Source organism: Misgurnus anguillicaudatus, chromosome 6 (genome assembly GCF_027580225.2).
Source record: "Misgurnus anguillicaudatus chromosome 6, ASM2758022v2, whole genome shotgun sequence".
Classification (NCBI taxonomy): domain Eukaryota; kingdom Metazoa; phylum Chordata; class Actinopteri; order Cypriniformes; family Cobitidae; genus Misgurnus; species Misgurnus anguillicaudatus.
The window spans coordinates 12,841,022-12,861,258 of NC_073342.2; the positions used below are offsets into that span (position 1 = coordinate 12,841,022).

Sequence of the window (20,237 nt, forward strand, 5' to 3'; positions counted from 1 at the left end):
CGCACTGGCGGGAGAATTTTATTTGTTATGAAACAGAAACATGGTGACGAAGGCAAGAAGACAGCATAGGGCTAAATATCAGACAGCAGTTATTTTATTGATATCTCAAGTCCGTTTATAAAAGAAGAAGCGTTCACACTTACAAATTACACAGTTTTAGCTGTCAGTATATCCCGTTTTAAATGCGAATGTAAGTTAAAATCTGACAGCTGTTTTTAAGTTTTGCTCGCTTTGATAACGTTAACGTTACTTGTTTTTTTCCGTGTCAAGGATATAACGTTATCCACAGGTTTGTTTGTTTGTTTGTGTGTAAGTTATACATGTCAAAAATGAAGGTTACGGTGGATAAGATTATTTCGCTATCAGAGGAAGATAGTGTAGATGAGCTTCAGAAGCATCTCACCTTTGTGTCTGACGATCAGGTTTGTATTCTATTGATGTATACATATAACGTATATGAATTATAGATGTAATTATATGTGTCGATGCAAATAGTCTCATATTATTTAATGTTTGAGGTAGCAGCACCAAATGATGTGCACACACATATTTTAATGTGGTTTTTGACTTTTTTGCTCTTCTTGCCCTCCTGGTCAGCTCACATCCATGGTTACTAATAGCGCTTTAAAGGGAAAGGATACAGGTGTCCTGATTAAAGCTATTTTTAAAGGTAAACCATGTTTGAACTTTACAATACATAAAGTCTTAGTATTTTATTTGTTAAGACTTCTAGTTATAGTGTATAGTCCGACCTAGACCACTGTATTTGACAATGAAACAGCACCTTTACTGAATATAATTTAAGCAAGTAACTTAACAGAATATGAAATTGTGCATGTGTTTGGCACATTAGGGTCACCAGTGAGTGCATCCCATGGTGCAAACCGCAGGCTGCTTGTGTACAAGCATTGTATTCCTCTCTGTGAGTCTGGGGACCTGCAGCCAGAAGTTGCCTCGGATATCATCGGTCTTTTGATGTTGGAGGTGAGATGCTCACTTTTAACTACACAAAGCAATAGGAGTAGTATACAATCTTTGGTGGTAAGTGAAAGACTGTAGGTTCGAACCTCACATGACTCCAGAAGACCGTTCTTTGCACATTGACTACGAAAAAATACCCCCATATGTTGTGTCAGTCACATTTACAAACTGCCTCCGAAACTTTAGTCAGTCATAAAAATATTCGTATTTATACCACGGGTCTGTTGAATGCTGCATTCTGATTGGCTGAGAAATGTTCTATGGGTGTTGATTATTTTACTGTAAACCGCACACCTAACTTGTCAAATGTCTTAAAAATAGGCACCAGAGCAATGTTTGTGGTAACCGTGGTATAAGCGGAATAATTGACTCCGGTCCTTTGAATTATTTGAAAATAATGCACACCTGTGCGTCGTGCCGCCTTACCACCTTGGTGTGCATTATTTTCTTATAATTCAATGGCCCGTTGTCAATTATTCCTTACATATATTCGTGTTTTTCACATCACATTTTAAAGGGTGTTTTGACGTCAGAGCCACCGTGCAATTGAACACCAAAATCAAGAATAGCGTCTAGTTAATCCATCGTCTCGCAACACAAAGTATAACAAACAAAGTGAGAAATACAAAGAGACAGAATATAAAGAGAGATAGAAAGTGCCATGATTGTCAGATATGGTAGCCCCCAGCAGGGAGGAAGTAAGCTGCCTTGCTCAAGTTAGCTAAACGATAGCTTGTTGCATCCTTTTGCCGCGCTAAGAGTGTTGTTTTGCTATTTTTTTCCAACAATTATGAATTATTATGCATCGGATACAGTGTGCAAGGTTTGTATGCGTGACTAATTTGTAGGATAACGAATACAAGAAAGCGCATACGAAAATTACAGACTACAGTGTGTGTACTACATCTGAACTGTATAGCATCAATTTAATAACATTCTACTTGAAAGCATTACATACTTTATTGTTTAGAGACAATAATCATGCGTATTAAACATAATCAGCTTGATTTGGAGAAAGTAAAAATTTGTACTAAATTGCATGAAAATCTTTTTCCATGTTTAAGTGCTATAGACCTTTTGCGTGTTTGCAAACAGAGATTACGTTTTTTGTGGGCGGAGCCCAACTGGTGGCAGAAAGTGACAGCTCTGCAATAGTTGTGTGAAGTGTTTTAGCGTTAAACTGTGATTTTTATGGATCCGGTGTTCTGTAGAAGTCTGTTTCCCCTATATTTCTCTTAAGTGTAATGTTTCTAATAACGTTTTCACAAAGTTACGTTTATTTTTTAACTAAATTAAAAGTTTAAATGGCTTGGCTACTGATATGTGTGCATGTATGTAATGTATATGTATTGTTCTTTATTGGTAACTCAATTATTTTTACAGTATGAATCGCTGAAGTACTTATAAGGGCAATACTATCATGCATTCTTTATAATATAATTGATTAAATATTTCATCATTTCCTGTTTTCAATTTCTTCCTTATATTTATAGCCTACGGGTTTGTATATTTGTATAGGCCTGTTTATATAATATTAACAAAAAAAATATGAAAACTTTAATAAATGGTAATATTATTGATATTATGAACTCATTCAAATCTTTAATCTTTCTAAATAAATTATAAATGTAACGTGATAAAAACGCTATAAGAGACACATAGAGGGAACAGGCTTCGACAGAACACCGGATACTCTAATTATTTTCGATTCAAATTATTAAAAGATTTCAGATGATTTCATCACTCCAGTCTGTCCGGTTGAGGGCTTATTGCAACCATAAACACCTACGTAACTTCAAATGGTGTCTTCGACGACAGTATAATATAAAAATGAAGGTCGTCTATTTTGGCATTCCTATTCTGACACTCAACAGCACAACAAGACATTTTCTAGTGAGTTATATTGTTCGTTTCACTCGTGTCTCATTCATTTCCACTGTTTTTCTGCCACCACATTGCGCGCGTGACGTAACTGTGACGTCGACTCGCAAAAGGTTTATAATTGACCTATGGCTAAGCCACGCCCTCTCCACTCACTCGGATAAACAATCATAGCCGCTATGGCAGCTGTCACACTAGGAGATTAAACGTTAAAATACATTGTTGACTTACTTTAGAACTGATGTAGAAATCCTATTTTAATTTATCCACATTTAGTTGGTGTTGTGGTCTACCGCATTAATCTGTTAAGCAGACACTTATCTCGGTTGAGATGTAGCTTGGGAAAGAGTTAAAAATACACATCGTCGCCTTTCGGGATAGCTAGTGTCGGAATTGCATGTACCCCATGCACACCGTTTGACCATTTTAAACTTAAAATGACAAAAAAAACATATAAAAACGGATGAAAACTGACTAACTGCAATGCATTTCAATGGACATGGAGGGAAAGAATGTCAGAGTGTATTGGGTTGCTATGCGCACTGTGACTGGCTCATCGCGTTTGGGGGCGTGGCTTAGCCATAGGTCGTTGGGTCCCAAGTGCTTCTATCAACCTAGAAAACATGAAAAAACTGTTTTGGTAAACCATTCTCTACAAACATGTGAAAAAATAGGTCATTCAGATTTCGCCTGTTTTGTGGTGCAAGTAGCAAGTCTTATTACAGTAATGCCGCTCCTTAATCTGCACTATCCAACTATGACACTGACACATTGATTGAGTTTCAATTTCAACAAACCACCATCATGGCAATCAGTGATTGCATTTCATCAGCTCATTTGCATTTTAAAGGAGACATCCAAAAATGGCACATACAATGTGCCAATGCTAACATGTTATAATAAATTATCTGTGGGGTATTTTGAGCTAAAACTTCACACATGCACTCTGGGGACACCAAAGACTTATTTTACATCTTTTTCAAAAAATCTCATAATATGACCCCTTTAACAATACATATATAACATTCATATCTTCTCAGACACACAGTCTGCCTGGTGATGCATTGGCAGCTATAGGGTCTCTATATGTGGAGGCCATTAAGGTGGGTGAGATGAACAACGGGAGATCACTGGAACTCTTCCCTACAGTCTTGACTGCTCTTGCTGCTACTGAAGCATTGGCTTATGGCAAAGGTAAAAAGGCATAAAAAGCCACAACTTCAAGTTTAAACTGATTAAAAACATTTGTTTATATATGTAAAGAGATTAAATTAAATGTACCGGTAAGTAGTAATTTGGGAAAAGGAAACAAGCAAACATTTCAAGCACCAATAATATACAAGGATCACAAAATGAGGAGAGTGATTGCACCCATCTGTAAAGTGTGTAAGATAATGATCATGTATTGTGTGAAAACTTATGAAAATGTTTTTTTTTTTTTTACGTTGTATGTTAAAGGTGAGCTGAGTGGAGATGAGTATAAGAAACAGCTGATCAACAGTCTTTGTTCGAGCAGGTGAGATATCCCATTTTACTGCTTAATAAAGGCTTTCAGATAGCATTTATAATTGGTCTCAATTTGATTTCTGAATATCAGGGTTGATTGCAATTAAATGACATTGCTTTTTAACAGTCTAAAACACACACAATTTTACACTGGCTTCTTTAAAGGAATAGTCTACTCATTTTCAATATTAAAATATGTTATTACCTTAACTAAGAATTGTTGATACATCCCTCTATCATCTGTGTGCATGCACGTAATCGCTGGAGCGCGCTGCGACACTTCGATAGCATTTAGCTTAGCCCCATTCATTCAATGGTACCATTTAGAGATAAAGTTAGAAGTGACCAAACACATCAACGTTTTCCTATTTAAGACGAGTAGTTATACGAGCAAGTTTGGTGGTACAAAATAAAACGTAGCGCTTTTCTAAGCGGATTTAAAAGAGGAACTATATTTTATGGCGTAATAGCACTTTTGGGAGTACTTCGACTCGCTTGAAAAGTCTTCTTCTTCTTCTTCCTCTCATAATGGGAGAGGGAGGGTGTTACTGCGCCGAGTCGAAGTACTCCCAAAAGTGCACGCACACAGATGATAGAGGGATGCATCAACAACTCCTAGCCAAGGTAACAACACACTCCAATACTGAAAATGAGTAGACTATTCCTTTAAGGGGATTGTGGTTGTAGTAACAGACTTGTCTAATGTTTACAGATGGGATCCACAGTGTGTAATCCACCTTACCACCATGTTCAGGTATGTTCAAATCTATTGTACTGGTCAAATGTATGAAACCAGAAGAAAAACTCAATGTTTTGTTTTGTCAGGGATGTTCCATTGTCTGCTGAAGACCTTCAGTTTTTAATTGAGAAGATTCTGCGCATGCTCCTAAAGTTGGATCTTCAGGAGATCCCACCTCTGGTCTATCAGCTACTACTGTTGTCCTCAAAGGTCTGATATTGAATTCTGATGATGAAGTAATTTTCTTAATGTAGAAAATTTATCTATTATGCCCATTTTTACAAGATGTTATAGACCCTTTTACTGTTTGTACACAATGATGATGTGGCAGCATATGCATGCACAGTTTGGCAACAGAAGTATGGCAAGAATCAGCAGTGAAGCAACACAGACAGAGAAAGTTACACAGCTACCAGATCTGTGTACTATAGTGGAGGAGTGGATAGAAGATGTTAGCAGATGGCCAAATATAAAGTTGCCAGATATTAGTATTAGTATATTTTATTAGTGCAACCAAACACAACAACCAGACATTTTGATGCTGGGAAACCGTTTTAATAAACTTTCTGAGTTGCTAACACGTTAGAACCAATGGGGAATAACACCACTTCTGTTGCCAAAATGTGCGGGCAGGCTATTTGACCACGTGAGCTGTAAAAGGGTCTATATAATTCTCAGGTTTGCCCAGAATGTGTATGACTGTAAGTAAGTGGCCATGGCTGCGGCTTTATCAGTGTGACATCACATTGATAAGATGGTGGATTTGTTTCATTGTAGGGTGGTTGTGCTCACATACTGCCAACACACATGTATGTCCATACATCTTGTAAAAGTGGATTTTGCATAGTAGGTGTCCTTTAACTCTTTCCCCGCCAGCGTTTTTTTAAAAGTTGCCAGCCAGCACCAGGATTTTTTTATGAATCTCACAAAAGTTTAAAGCCTTCCAACAGAATGTTCTTCTTTAAATATATAAACATATAATATATCAAATGAAAGAACAGTCCCTCTGCTTTAAAAAAAAAATTATCCTACCTTCATTTGTTCTCTTTTTATCACGTAGGTTTCTTCAAAAATACAAAATTTTGAGCAAAAAGCTTAAATAATTGCATTTTTGTGAAGGACTTTTGATAGAGATCAGATTCAGTCAAAGATCAAAACATACACACAGTTCTTACTGTTTACCCAAGGGGTTGCTTTCTGGGTTTTATAAGTTGTGTAAGAACCCCACCTGGTGGATAATAGCGGAAATGTGGATTGCAGGAAAACCTCGTCATTGGCTGCCAATCGTTTACTCTTAATTGACAAGTTAACTCCTCAATGGTGGGAAAGTGTTAACTTAGAATAATTAAAGGTATAGCGGAAGATTTTCCTGATTTTTTTAAAAGAACCACCCCTCCATTTAAAAAAGAAATGCACATGCACAACACTCTACCTGCACCAGAGAGGGAACACCTATTAAAGGTGCAATGTGTAATTTTTAGAAGAATTTTTTGACAGAAATGCAAAATATTATACAAAACTATATTATCAGGGGTGTATAAAGAGCTTTCTTAATGAACCGTTATGTGTTTATTAACTTAGAATGAGACGTTTTTATCTACATACACAGAGGGTCCCCTTACATGGAAGTTGCCATTTTGGTTTCTACAGAAGCCCTTAATGGACAAACTTTTTTTTACTAAGTTACAGTAGCTTTTCTGTGTTTCAAAAGCGAGGGGTGAGCAGTGGACTGAGCCATTGGTTGCAATTAACAACCTCACCACTAGATGCCGCTTAAATTTACACACTGCACCTTTAAACGCGTGCACGAGAGAGAGCATGCAGGAGCCTAGTTATTCTCTTCACTCTGTTTACAAGTTGCTGTCGGCATGTTTACTGTGTCTGCGCGGTTCGTGACTTGTGCCAGTGCTAGCCTCGCTAATCATAGCTTACATCAACTTTTACTAGCAATGATTTTAAATGGATTTCTCCAAATAGCATGACAAACTTTACCTGTCGAGTAGAAACTTCGCATGGGAAGCCCAACCTGTGCTTTTACTGCACGCCAGCGTCTGAAATAGTCTCCCAAAAACACTCTGCTCTTGTTTCTTTCTTCAGAGGCGGTTCTCTTCTTGTCATACAATTCGTAGACACTTTTTCTCTTGCGACCCTCAGACATTTTGAAAAAACACGGTGTGAACGCGAGCTTCAATGAATGGTTGAAACCATAGATCACCACACATATACATTTGAAAGTGCGCATGTGCAGAAAGCGAACCTAGGGACGAGCACGTACGACGGCCTTACATCAACATATCCTCAGAATGATTGACAACTGGGATGACCAATAGTCTAGATGATCCACCCGGAAAAAGAAAATTTTCCGCTAAACCTTTAAGGCTACTAAGTTTTTTAAAACATTATATTTGTGTTCTAATATATATTTTTTTACATTTTTTTAAACAGGGTTGTAAGAAACTGGTTTTAGACGGAGTCATCAATTACTTCAAAAAGCAAGACCAGCTACAAAAAGAGGAGCAGAGAAATGGAGAGTGAGTTTCTCACTTGCATATAGTTTTATTACATTAAATTACACACACATCTGTCAGATATGTCATATAGCTTGCTTAAATGAGCATTGCATGTGTATTATGACAGCAAAATAGACTAAATAGATGATGTGGTCTGTGTTTTTAGGAGTGAAGATGTGGAGGTACAGACCATCCCGCAGGATCAGCTGCGGCACGTAGAGGGAACCGTCATCCTTCATATCGTCTTTGCCGTTCGTCTGGACCATGAGCTCGGCAGGGAGTTTTTTAAAAGCCTCAAGGTGAACGTTAATCAGTCTCACGTAAATCTACACCTTGCCTTTTCTTGAAAGTAACACTGAGCTAGCTAAATTTTGTTTGTCTGTAGGCTTCGCAGAGCGACCCATTGTGTCCTTTCAGTATCGCCCTACTGCTCTCAGTGGCTCGAATCCAACGGTATGAGGAGCAGGTGCGTGTCTAAATGCATTCGTCTGTCACATATACACACACTAAACAAGCTTAAACTAACCAAAATGCTCTCTGAATTGGTTTTGAGATGAAGCTGCTCTCACCTTAACATGATTCATAATTCTCAGGTATTTGAGTTCCTGAAGGTTGCCATCACCAAGAACTTCAAGGACGATCAGATTCAGCAGAGCTCCAAGTTTCTGCAGGATCTGCTGCCTCAGTGTAACAGTGTCTCAGACATGATTTTAGACACGGTGAAAAACAGGTAAAAAAACATTTACACTTGCTGTGGGTTTACAGTTGTGTATTCATTTGTTTAACATATATTTTGTCTATAGCGTGTTTGGCTGGGACCATGTCACCCAGGGTCTGGTGCAGCTGGGATTTATGCTTATGGATTCCTTTGGGCCTAAAGCCGGAGTGTTTGGGAAGGCCACGGATGTTGTGTCCGCTGTGGCTAAAACGCCAAACCAGCTGGCATGTCGACTTGGTGGAGAAGTTCTCTTGGAGAGTTTCAAGGTATTACATTGTGTCTATGTATTTATCTTTTGGATGTGGACATTTTTTGCATGCAGTTTGTACAGATAGTTTGTTTGTTTGTTTGTTTTATATAGATGCATGAGCCAATCAGAGGGGAAATCCTTGAACAGGTCTTAAACCGACTGGTGACTAAAACAGCCTCCCCTGTCAATCATTTCATCGGTTAGAAGTTTAGTACTCTGCTTGTTTATTTCCATTTGTTTGTAGCTTTGCATTAATTTTCCTTTTTGATATCTCGCTGCTCTCACAGAACTTCTTTCCAGCATTGTGATGTCTGCTCCCATGATCCTCTTGGAGTCGTCCTCCAAGGTCACAGAAACATTTGACCAGCTTTCATACTTGCCCCTCAGCACAGTACAGGGTCTTCTCAAAGCTGTGCAGGTAATGTTGCACCTGAATGTTGACATCTCTTTAAATGCACACCAAATTTGTGATGCATTTGATATTATCTGTCTTTTCAGCCGCTGCTCAAAGTAAGCATGTCCATTAAAGATGCCCTCATCCTGGTCCTCCGGAAGGCCATGTTTTCTAGGTATGGCTAAAAACATTTCATTGATTTATATGTACTGTATTATCGATAACTTATTCCCGATGATTCTTCTTTGCAGTCATTTAGATGGACGCAAGGCAGCTGTGGCCGGGTTCCTGTTGCTACTGAAGAACTTCCGGGTTTTGGGGAGTTTAGCTTCTAGCCAGGCTAGTCAGGCCATTACATCCAGCCAGGTAAACCTGCAGGTGGACATTTACTGCAAACAGCACATTATTTAAAGGAGCTGTATGTAAGTTTTTGAGTGTACTAAATTAAGAAAAATACTATAATATATTTGTAGCTATTTAGGAAACATGCTAAGTTCACGTATCTGTTCTCTAAAAACGACACAGATTTTCGTGATTGGTCGCCTCGCTGATAACAACGATTATGTTATAAAATGAAAAGCGAAAGACGAAACTCTATTGGTACGTTAATAAATCTAGGCTTATATTTCATTTTATTTTCGGGCATAGAGTATAAACAGCAACTGAAATATTCAATATAAAGTGTTTCTGGTTACAAATTTTATTAAAATATTTGTTTTTTGACAAATTCACCATGTGATTAACTTCATTCGCGAATAATATAAGAAAACACGGCACACACGTCAGTGTTTCCCACAGGATTTTGAGAGACTTGTGGCGGTCATGACATCAAACACTAATTAGCATATATATGACGTCATCACGTGTTCGCGTTTGATCGAGTGTTGGCACCTGAAATATGTTTCAGTTCTACTCTTTGGTCTGTCACATTATATTGCATTTTAACACAACTGAATGCTATACTTTTACATATTATAAGTTCTGTTGTCAGACATAAAATGAGTAGACTATAAAATAGTTACTTAACACGACCCAGTAACACCTCGTGTTTATTCCAACTGCTGCAAAAATCTTGATTTATAAACGCGACATCTTCTGACAAAATCACCATATATTCACATTGAAGCCTTACTGCTGTTGCTGTTCTCATCAATGTCTTGTTACGAGCGCTTTTTTATTTTAAATGTGAGTTTAACCTTTTCACTGTTATGTGTGAGAGAGGCGCACGCGCTGCATGCAACATTAGAGAAAGGGAGGGGGAACGCTAGGCACTAGCAACAATAGCTGCGTTTACATGGACATTTGTAATCCGTTTAAATGATCAATCTGAATAAAAATGCTCCATGTAAACACCTCAATCGGACTAAAAAGTGCCAATCTGATTAAAAATCTAATCCGCTTGTTAGGGGTGGTTTATACCTTTTGTAATCCGCTCAAAAGGACATGTATACACTTGATTGGATGGATAACTGAAACTGGGACGCTCTGCGCATGTGCAATCTTTTCTTTTTTTAATGGCGGTGGGTAAACCCACTGAAAGGCGCATTTCCGCCACCTACAGGACGGGAGTGTGGAGCATATTCACACGTGCAATGACGTAAAATTGCTGTAATGACATGTGACGCAAATAACTCGAGTTTGTTTTGTTGAAGGAAGTCACAAGAAGTGATTGTCTTGTTAATCTTGTTCCTATTATCCTTCAATTCCCCATAAAGTGATACAAGACAGCGTTGTCCGGTCAGTACATCATTTATTCTCTGATCCACAAACGCGTGTGTTTGGACTCGCTCTCGCGAACGGTCTCTGCAGCACTGCGTGAAGTAAAATACGCTTTTTGGGCACACGTGAATGGGTGTTTTTGCTACTGCTTTATAATCAGCTGAGGCACAAAGCAAATCTTGAAACAGCATGAAACTATATTTGTGCAATGTGCGCATGTTATCAAATCTGATGTAAATCTTGTGTCATATAAACACGCACATCAATCCGATCACATTATTAAGTGTTCATGTAAACGCTATGATAGGATTTATTAATCGAAAGGATTTTAATCCGATGGAGGCAAAATGTGTCCATGTAAACGTAGCTAATGAATTAAGACGTTTTTAAACAGTAAAATATAAATGTAAATGGGAATCATGAAAAATCTATTTATGGCGGACAGTGTTGATTCCGTGGCGGTGCGCCACAAGTAAATCAATGTATGGGAAACACTGCACGTGACTACGGCAAGCAGTAGGTGTCAGACTTGGCAGGTCTGTCTTTAACTCCTCCCTTCGTCTCCAAATGGCAAAGCGCCACATGAACTCGAACACAACTATTCTTTTTTTGAAATGGTACTTACTGGTCAGAATGTCTGTTTTAGTTTTGGTCTGCGTGATCCTGCAACTGTCAATTTAGCCAATAGTGTATTTCGACAGCTCAGTTGCCAGTTATCACGGTTGCTTAAATGAGACCGCAATTGACCATAAATGTGACCTCCGAAATGAGTGGCAGATTGAGGTATAAATATCCACATGAGCTGGTTTGCAATAAACAAGAAATTTTGCAGATAAACGTATGCTTTTCATCCTCAGTTGCGCCTCCTACATGTATCTGGCAACCCGAGCGTGTTTGAATTTAGACTGCAATACCACTTTCAGCCTCTACAGGTCAATGTTACATATAGCACCTTTAAACGATTTTAGTTAAATCCTACCAGCCACTTGCGTTATTTCTTTAACTATCCATCAGGAATCCTCTATTTGTGTAAAGTCAATATGGCTGATTCTTGTTTTCAGGTCCAGGCAGACGTCCACTCGCGTTACAACGCCGCAGCAAACGAAGCCTTCTGTCTGGAGATCCTGAGCAGCCTGCGTCGATGTCTGAACCAGCAGGCTGATGTGCGGCTCATGCTATATGAGGTCTGGGTATTTCAAGTGGAAGAAAACAGCTTAATTCACTGATCCTCTTCTTATTTTTGTCCTCTGCTGTGCTGAGAGTGTGATGTGATTTTATTCTGAAGGGTTTCCATGAAGTCCTCCGTCGAAACTCTCAGCTGGCGAGCTCCATAATGCAGACGCTCCTATCACAGGTGTGCATTGCAACTCTGAATGCATTATGATGATCATATATTGAGGTCCTGTTTTTGATACATAATGTGTTTGTGTGTGCCAGCTAAAACGGTACTTCGAACCCGAGCAGGATCTCCTTCCTCCCCTGAAGCTGGAGTCTTGTATCAGTGCACATGGAGATCAGGTCTTCCTCCAGGAGCCTCTGGTACTGATGCAATGTTTGATGTGCTAACCTTGTATCCAAACATGTGTGTGAACTCCAAATGATGAATGTTTGATGGTGTCGTTCAGGCTCACCTGCTGTGCTGCACGGTTCACTGCCTGCTGTGGTACCAGAACGTACGGACCGGTGGTGGCTTAAGCGATGATGAAGACGATGAAGATGACGAGGGTGGAGTCCAGAATGAACTGCATGGCATTCTGGAAAGCATAACGAAACGAATGATTAAAAGTGAGCTGGAAGATTTCGAGTTGGTACGTAGATGTTCCAAAATCCAAATTTGCAAAACTCTTTTTAGTTTGTAAACATTTAACAAGTGTAAAGGAGCTATAAGTAACCCAACTGGATGAAGTACCATAGCTACAGTATTGCTATGAGGATCTGAAAACGCTAGTTGCTATACTGATCACAGGATTAAATGGAGTTTCATCGTATCCGTGTACGTTTCAGGATAAGTGTGCCGAATTTTCAACAAGTTCCAGCGTTGGGGTGAAGAACAGCATCTATGCTGTTCTGGTTATGGGAGTGAACGAGGTTCTCATGGAGTATAACTTCATCACTGCCAATTACAGGTCTGTGCACTTGCGTCTGTGAAAGTCCTCTGAAACCTGTGCCGATTTGTGTTTAACATGCTACTCTGTGTCATGCAGTAAAAACCGTATTGAAGAAGTCCTGGAGTTGTTCAAGCGCTATCATAAGGTGTCTGAGATCCTGCGGGAGAAAGCAGGAAAGGGCCGCACGCAATCCAGCAAGACTCCTCGCAGCCTGCTGTCTCTGAGCTTTGTCTCAACACTGCTCACTGCTCTGTTCAGGTACAATTAAAGTATGAAGTAACACAAATATATACTCATTCTTATTGGATACCTGAATGCTTGATATTTTTTTTTTAGAGACAGTACTCAGAGTCGTGAGGAGAGCCTGTCGGTGTTGCGCTCCAGTGGAGAGTTTATGCGGTACTGTGTGAGCGTGGCCCTTCAGAAGATCCAACAGGTGGAGGAGACGGGACACACGGATGGGCCCGAGGGTCAGAGCTCCGACAAGACTTTCCGCCACCTTTGTGACATCACCAGGTCTGACCTTTATTGTGTTTTTACAATAAATACATTAAAAAAAGCAAATGATTTTTAGATTGGTAATATGCAGAATATCATCAGATCATCATTGCCCAAAAATTCATTTTTCTCTGCAAAATAGTACATATAAGACCTTGGTGTATGAATAAGATTGAAATACGTTCACTTCCCAAAGCGTGCTGTTGTGGCGCTACACCAACGTGCCATCGACCGTGGAAGATGCTGGAAAAAAGGAAAAAGGCCACAGTGTGTCTCTGCTGTGTCTGGAGGGTCTTCTTCGAGTCTTCACTACTGTTGTACAGCGATACCCAACACAGATGGGCAACTTTTTGTCTTCTCTTGGGGGTGGGTTGACACCACAACATTTTTAGCTTTGAAATAACTAATTTTATATGAGTTTCAGTGAAAAAATGTGTTTGTCCCTTCAGGGGATGGAGAGGGCGAGGGGTCTGATTTGACGGAGCAGACTGCTTTCTACATCCGGCAGTTTCAGGTACCACTTTTAAAGGATTACTCCACTTTCATAAAGAAAATCCTGATAATTTACTTACCCACATGTTATCCAAGATGTTTATGTCTTTCTTTGTTCAGTCGAAAAGAAATTAAGTCTTTTAAGGAAAACACTCCAAGATTTTTCTCCATATAGTGGACTTCAGTCCTTAACAGTTTACAGTTTTAATGCCGTTTAAAGAGCACCTATCGTCCAATTCACGTTTTTAAATTTTCTTTGGTGTGTAAGTGTGTATTAGTACTTGTTAAAGATATGCAAAAGTTATAAACCCCAAAGTTAACGATGATGCGAGTTATCGTCTCCAGCGTAAATCTCTTTTCTTGGACTACAACAAACACACGGATTGTAGGCAACAGTTTACTTCCTGGGATTGGTGATGTATACAAGACCGACATTATCATAATTCCTCCCGCTTCGTACTCAGCCTGGAAGTTAACTCCTGTCAGCAACCAAATCTTTCAAACATGGTATGGAGCGTCACGTTTCCAGCTGATGTCAGATGTATTCAGGCCAATCACAACGTACAGATTAGCTGGCCAATCAGGAACACAGAGCTTTTAAAATCCGTGCTTTTCAGAAAGAGAGTGAAATCTGGAGCTACAAAAGTGTACATTATTTGGAAAATAATGTTTAGTTTTATTTTTTGCCATAAACCACACAAGCACATTTTATTATACCAAATACACGTACAAAATAACGTTGTTTTTAGCAATGAAATTGGTGCTCTTTAAAATTGCAGTTTCTGCACAGCTTCAAAGGGCTCTGAACGATCCTAACCGAGGCATTATAGGTCTTATCTAGCGAAACAATCGTCATTTTTGACGACAAAAAAATTAGGGCTGCACGATTTGGGTAATTTTTCCCATTGCGATTATTGATGCTAATATTGCGATGTGCGGTTGCGGTTATAATAAATGGTATCATGAGTCAACTTAATGGGTTTTAAGGAAAATCCACTCACAGTTTAGTGATAATGCTAAAATGTGTATTTGTAAAACTAGAAATGTTTTCGAATTGCCACGTGATGTAGCAACTGCTCAGTGTCAGTAATCCTAAATCCAAAATATCGCCATACAACAGACGTAGAGGTTTTTTTTAGCTACCAGATCACTGTCAATCTCCTCTGCATCCATCTTCGCTCTGGTATTTCCGCGCTGCGCACACACAAGTGAAGACGCACACGTTTTTCTTTCTTTTTTAAACAGCAAGGGAAATCATCAAACTGTTATCAGAAAGTTTGAGTTAACAAGTCCACACATTTATTTATTTAATATAATTGCAACATTTTGCTGTCATATAATCGTACAGGCTGACATCGCGATTGCGATGCGATTAATTGTGCAGCACTAAAAAAAAAATATATATGTACTTTTAACCCACAACTTCTTGTTTTGCACTGGTTTTGTGACATGCTCGTGTGACCTATCATATTACGTACAAAGGTCACACGTTACATATGTGAAACACACACTTGTGGACCATTTTAAATAATAAACTGACACAAAGACATTAATGGATTATTTTTTTAGGGAAAGCGGAATATTGCTTCAACCTTTCCCTGCCATTAATGAGTTATCAATTAAGAGAAAATGCTTCCTGGCAATGACGAGTTTTTACGGCAATCCATATTTGTGCTATTATCCGCTAGGTGGCACACTTAGGAGTTGTGCACACCAAAACTTTTAAACGCGGCTGAAAACGCCTGGAGAACGCAGAATGCCAGCTTTCTTCAACTGAGTGCTTTGGTAGCTCTGATACTTCTGCTGTGTGCCGGTTGGTTGCTGTGGTAATGTCCCGCCCCTCCTCCACTGTGATTGGACGACCGTGTGAGAACTGGCTTTGTTGAGCGGGGTTTTTTACTCAAAGTTGAATATTTTTCAACTCTCAATTGAAAACATGCGCCGGCCGCGGGCATAAAAGCTTTCGTGTGCACCCCCCCCCCCCCCCCCTTACCCAACTTATAAAAAACAGAAGCATCTATCGATTCAAAAAATGGTAAAAACTCTGTGAATGTATTAATCATGGTTCTGAATCTAATCTCTAACAAAAGTCCTTTACAAAAATGCAATTATTTCAGCTTTTTGCTAATTTTTTTTTTTTTTTTTTTTTTTTGAAGAAAACTACCCATATTGGAGAGGTAATAAAAAGAGACCAAATGATGATAGGATAAAACATATTTTTTTTTAAGCAAAGGGTTTGTTTTTTTTATTTGATATATTGTATTTTATAAAATTTTCTGGAAGGCATTAAACCTTTTGTTAAAAAAAACATAAAAAATGCTGGTGCTGGCTGGCAACTTTTTTTCTTTAATGCTGGCAGGGAAAAGTTAAATTCAAAATAATGGTAATTCCTCTATTGGTTTGCTATGACTGAGCTTTTACCTATAAGATAAAGCTATACCTGTTTTGTACAGCGGGCTCTCATGACTCAGCTCAGCAGCGGAGAGGAGGAGTTTAACACTAAAGAAGCTCAGTTATTGGTCAGCATCCTCAGCGTGTTGTCGCGGCAACTCAACCCCACCTCTCAACAGGTATTTACACTAAACAGCTTGTAGCACTATTTGTGGCTGCTGTCAATCCTAATGTACTTTTTGTTTTTGAACAGTTTCTCCAAATGATCACCTGGACGGTGAAACTCTGCAAAGAAACCAATTTTGGTAAACGTTGCTAAATATATACAAAAGTTTCTTAAATACACTTATACATATTAACCCTGGAGAACCCACGGGTCAAATTTGGCCAACGTTAATTGCTGCTAATTAAAGGGTTCTTGGGTTCCCCAGGGTCAAATACGCACATATTCAGCTTCTTTACATCTTCACAGTTTAATTTTGGATACATTTTTGTTTATGTTTTAGAGGACATATCCTTTAGTAAGGGTTTGCTGTCGCTGCTATTCAGCCTGCATGTTCTTTATAAAAGCCCTGTGTCGCTGCTCTGGGAGATGTGCCAGGACATACACAGCCAACTGGGAGATATCGACCAGGTAATGTTTTTTTTTTTTTTATGAAAGAAGTGGTGGGTATAGCGGTAAAAGCTCAGGACCAGTATACCCCAAAAGGTTACTGGTTCAATCTCAATATTTCCAACAAACTGTTACACTATCAATAAATAGAAAGCGTATTTATTTAGTTTTTGGCTAAATCTCAGTTTTTAAAATTTAATGACTGATTTTGTGGTCCAGGCTCATCAATATATCTGTGCCATAACTCTCTCTCTCACTTGTTGTTTCTGTCTAGGATGTAGAAGTAGAGAAACAGTCTCACTTTGCCATTGTCAGCATGAAGACAGCATCATCCACTACAGTAAGAGAACACAAGTCTGTTTATCAGATTTGAACCCTCACTCCTCACTTGCTTATGACAATCTCTCTCTTCTCTGCAGCTTTTAGTCTTGTCTCAGGTTGGAAAGGTATTGGATGAAGTCGACTGGTTGATTGCCAAGAAGAAAGCTCAGATAAGTTCAGACAGAACCATTTCAGGTAACGTACACACTAAACGGTTTTGAAACATGCCATGTTAAGGAATAAGATAAATAACACATCTGAGAACTTCCTGTGTGTGGCATGTATTAGGAAATACCCAGCAACCGCCGGGCCAGCAGGACTCAATAGAGAAAGCCGTGACGATTCAGTTGGGGACGCTGTTGACGGCTCTGCACGAGTTGGTTCAAACCGCCCTGCTTCCAGGACCCTGCACAGACACACTGATGCGTGAACTCAGCCGGACATATGGTATCCTGACAACCCTTACCAAATATGTAAGTCCTGTCCGGATTTACTACAACGAAATTACAACAGTGCCAAGGTTATCTACTTTATTAGGCAGTTAAAAGTTAAAAGGTGGGGTGCATGATTTTTAAAAAAACACTTTGGAAAAAGAAGTCGGGCTGAGTACCAAAACACACTTGTAGCCAATCAGCAGTAAGGGGCATGTCTACTTACCGACATTGTTGCCTGGGTTGCGTATGTGTGGGTCGGGTTTATAAAAAGAAGGTCCAGATTCTATTGCGGCAGGGGCGTGTTTGTTTGGGTGATTTCAAATGTCAACATTGGCTTTCAGAGATCATGCACCCCGCCTTTAAATGTAAAATTCCCTGACTTTCACTGACTAAAAGCTGAATTTCCATGACCTATTTCTGGGATGCCATGAGCCTGGATAAGGTAGTGTACACTGTGAGTTTATAAAAATGTTTCTTTAAATGCATGAAATGAATAAACCATGCCAATAAACAGCTGTTTAAATTTTAGTCAGAGGAGGCTTGGACCTGGAAATGGTATTTCCTACATCACAAGTTAACAAGCGGATTACATTTTGATAAATGGAAACTAAAATAAAAGCAACAAACAAAAATCCCTGATATCCCAAGACTTCCAATGTCTGGAAAAGACCTTAAAAATTCCATGATATTCCAAAAATTCCATTAGGGTTTTTCTGCAAACAACATACTGCTTGAACAAGTTTCCCTAAAAAGCCTTTATCTTCACTTTCTCAGTATATTCAGCTATGTGCAACCCAGCCTGGCCAGCTCCCTGCGCGCCTGGAAAAATTGGTGAGTATTTTTACAGATGTTTAAAGGAAAGCTTATGTTTGATATTTGGTATCAGCCATCAGAGTGGACCTCACACTTTTAAAGGGCACATATTATGCAAAAACCTATTTTACAAGTTGTTTGGACATAAATGCGTGTTGGCAGTGTGAACACAACAACCATACAATGAATAAAATCCCCATTAAACCAAAGCAGAATCGTTAGATATGCTGTTGTGATTCTCTTGTTAATGTGATGTCACACTGATAAAGCCCCGCCCACAGCCACGCACTGAACTGACTGGTTAACAAACACAAGCTTTTCTAAATGTGTTTGTTAACTCATTGTAGCGCTTATGCAGCTAAAGAGACTATTGCCTCAGACTGTATTTACAGGAATATAACATTTATTTTTAAACGAAAGCAGTAGCTCATTTGCATTTAAAGGTACACACATGAAAACAGCGGGGGGGTTTGTACATGCTACAACACATAACATTTGGGGTAGGCTACTGTATATACCAGAATAGACGACCCCTAGCCTGGGTGCCATCCGATCTTAGCCCTGCCCACAACATTTTAAAAGACGGAAAGATCGGTCTGGGGTTTCTCCGTTGAGGAGCTACCATGCGAGACCCAAAGCTGGTCGACCAATCAAATTGTCAGGGTGGGCTTTATACGATGATGGACAGATGATCAACAGTAACGTAATCAACCACGTCACCAAAGAGCGCGTGTGTTCAATCTATTTACAACGAAATGGCTGCCGCTGGAGAATGTATGACTGTATTCAGCTGTGAATTGCCCCTTTGGGGATAAATAAAGTGTTTGAAACTTGAAACTAGAATTCAGATGTGTGGATTCTGACATTGAGTCTGTTGCAAAAGATATCGACAGAGCATTGATCTTAAAAGAGGAACAGAGAAACGCGAGCAAGGCATTTGTCTATTGGAAAGATGTTTTTACCGTCCTTTCTACTGGATTCAGCAAAAGTTGATCGCAGTTATGGAGGACAAAGTTAAAGAAGCAACTGAAATGGGTATCACGGCGATGCAACTTGGCGTGCACGACGAGATGGATATAATTAGCGGTCGTTGCCAGCTTCTTTTCGGAACCCAGAAATCGTTGAATAAGCTGCTGAATAGGTTGACGGACATGCTAGGCTCCGATATTTTTCAAGCCGACGTAATGGGTATCGTCGTTGATGAAGTTCAACTAATGTACAAATGGTAAGAGAGAGTCTTACTGTATGACTTAGTAAATACTTAATGTTGTGATATAAATGAAATGTTGTAAACTTAATAGGTATTGATGTACGTTCGCTAGTATAATCACAATGTTAGTGTCATTTTAGCGAAATAACTAACATTTCAGGCAGGCTGCAAAAGACGTAATTTCAACATACGTCACACACTCCGTTGCTCTGATTGGTCATAGGTCTATCCAATTGAGTGCAGAGGCATTTTTCGGTTTAGACACGCCTCATAATCATAGCCCAATGGAGCGGTATCAGACTCAAATTCTGACTAGAATTGAGTATGACACTTCAGGCTAGATGACCCCCCCAGTTTGTGGAAAAAATCTGGTTTTCAACAGAATATAATTTTATTTGAAAATTCTAGTGATAATTAATTGAGAAAAAACACATTTAACACCATTCATTAAATATTTGGATTAATTTGTCACAAAATAAAGTGCAAAATGAATAACCTTTCCAGAAAAATGCATGTAATGTAACTGTGGTACTGTGAAGATAGATAGAAAATAACCATCTGCTTTTAATCAAACACATCTAACCTATCGTGTTATTCAGTCTATTTTTTAGAACAAAAGCATTGTCTTATATTCGGGTATATACGGTATTTTGAGCTGA

General features: G+C 39.1%; 1 protein-coding gene across 1 annotated transcript in view; it reads left to right on the top strand.

Annotated features, from left to right (window-relative positions):
- Positions 1-20,237, top strand: part of fanci (FA complementation group I) — a 21,531-nt gene continuing 1,294 nt past the window's right edge. The window contains exons 1-32 of the mRNA XM_073868533.1: positions 1-422; positions 598-670; positions 854-984; positions 3,903-4,056; positions 4,321-4,378; positions 5,081-5,122; positions 5,194-5,317; positions 7,553-7,638; positions 7,784-7,916; positions 8,003-8,083; positions 8,211-8,347; positions 8,421-8,601; positions 8,697-8,784; positions 8,873-9,003; positions 9,084-9,154; positions 9,231-9,345; positions 11,760-11,882; positions 11,984-12,052; positions 12,136-12,237; positions 12,324-12,506; positions 12,703-12,824; positions 12,903-13,064; positions 13,143-13,322; positions 13,501-13,670; positions 13,754-13,818; positions 16,250-16,366; positions 16,441-16,492; positions 16,694-16,821; positions 17,075-17,140; positions 17,220-17,316; positions 17,410-17,594; positions 18,330-18,386. Coding sequence (XP_073724634.1) covers positions 321-422; positions 598-670; positions 854-984; positions 3,903-4,056; positions 4,321-4,378; positions 5,081-5,122; positions 5,194-5,317; positions 7,553-7,638; positions 7,784-7,916; positions 8,003-8,083; positions 8,211-8,347; positions 8,421-8,601; positions 8,697-8,784; positions 8,873-9,003; positions 9,084-9,154; positions 9,231-9,345; positions 11,760-11,882; positions 11,984-12,052; positions 12,136-12,237; positions 12,324-12,506; positions 12,703-12,824; positions 12,903-13,064; positions 13,143-13,322; positions 13,501-13,670; positions 13,754-13,818; positions 16,250-16,366; positions 16,441-16,492; positions 16,694-16,821; positions 17,075-17,140; positions 17,220-17,316; positions 17,410-17,594; positions 18,330-18,386 — 3,585 coding nt within the window. The 5' untranslated portion in view covers positions 1-320. The remainder of the gene's footprint in view (positions 423-597; positions 671-853; positions 985-3,902; positions 4,057-4,320; positions 4,379-5,080; positions 5,123-5,193; positions 5,318-7,552; positions 7,639-7,783; positions 7,917-8,002; positions 8,084-8,210; positions 8,348-8,420; positions 8,602-8,696; positions 8,785-8,872; positions 9,004-9,083; positions 9,155-9,230; positions 9,346-11,759; positions 11,883-11,983; positions 12,053-12,135; positions 12,238-12,323; positions 12,507-12,702; positions 12,825-12,902; positions 13,065-13,142; positions 13,323-13,500; positions 13,671-13,753; positions 13,819-16,249; positions 16,367-16,440; positions 16,493-16,693; positions 16,822-17,074; positions 17,141-17,219; positions 17,317-17,409; positions 17,595-18,329; positions 18,387-20,237) is intronic.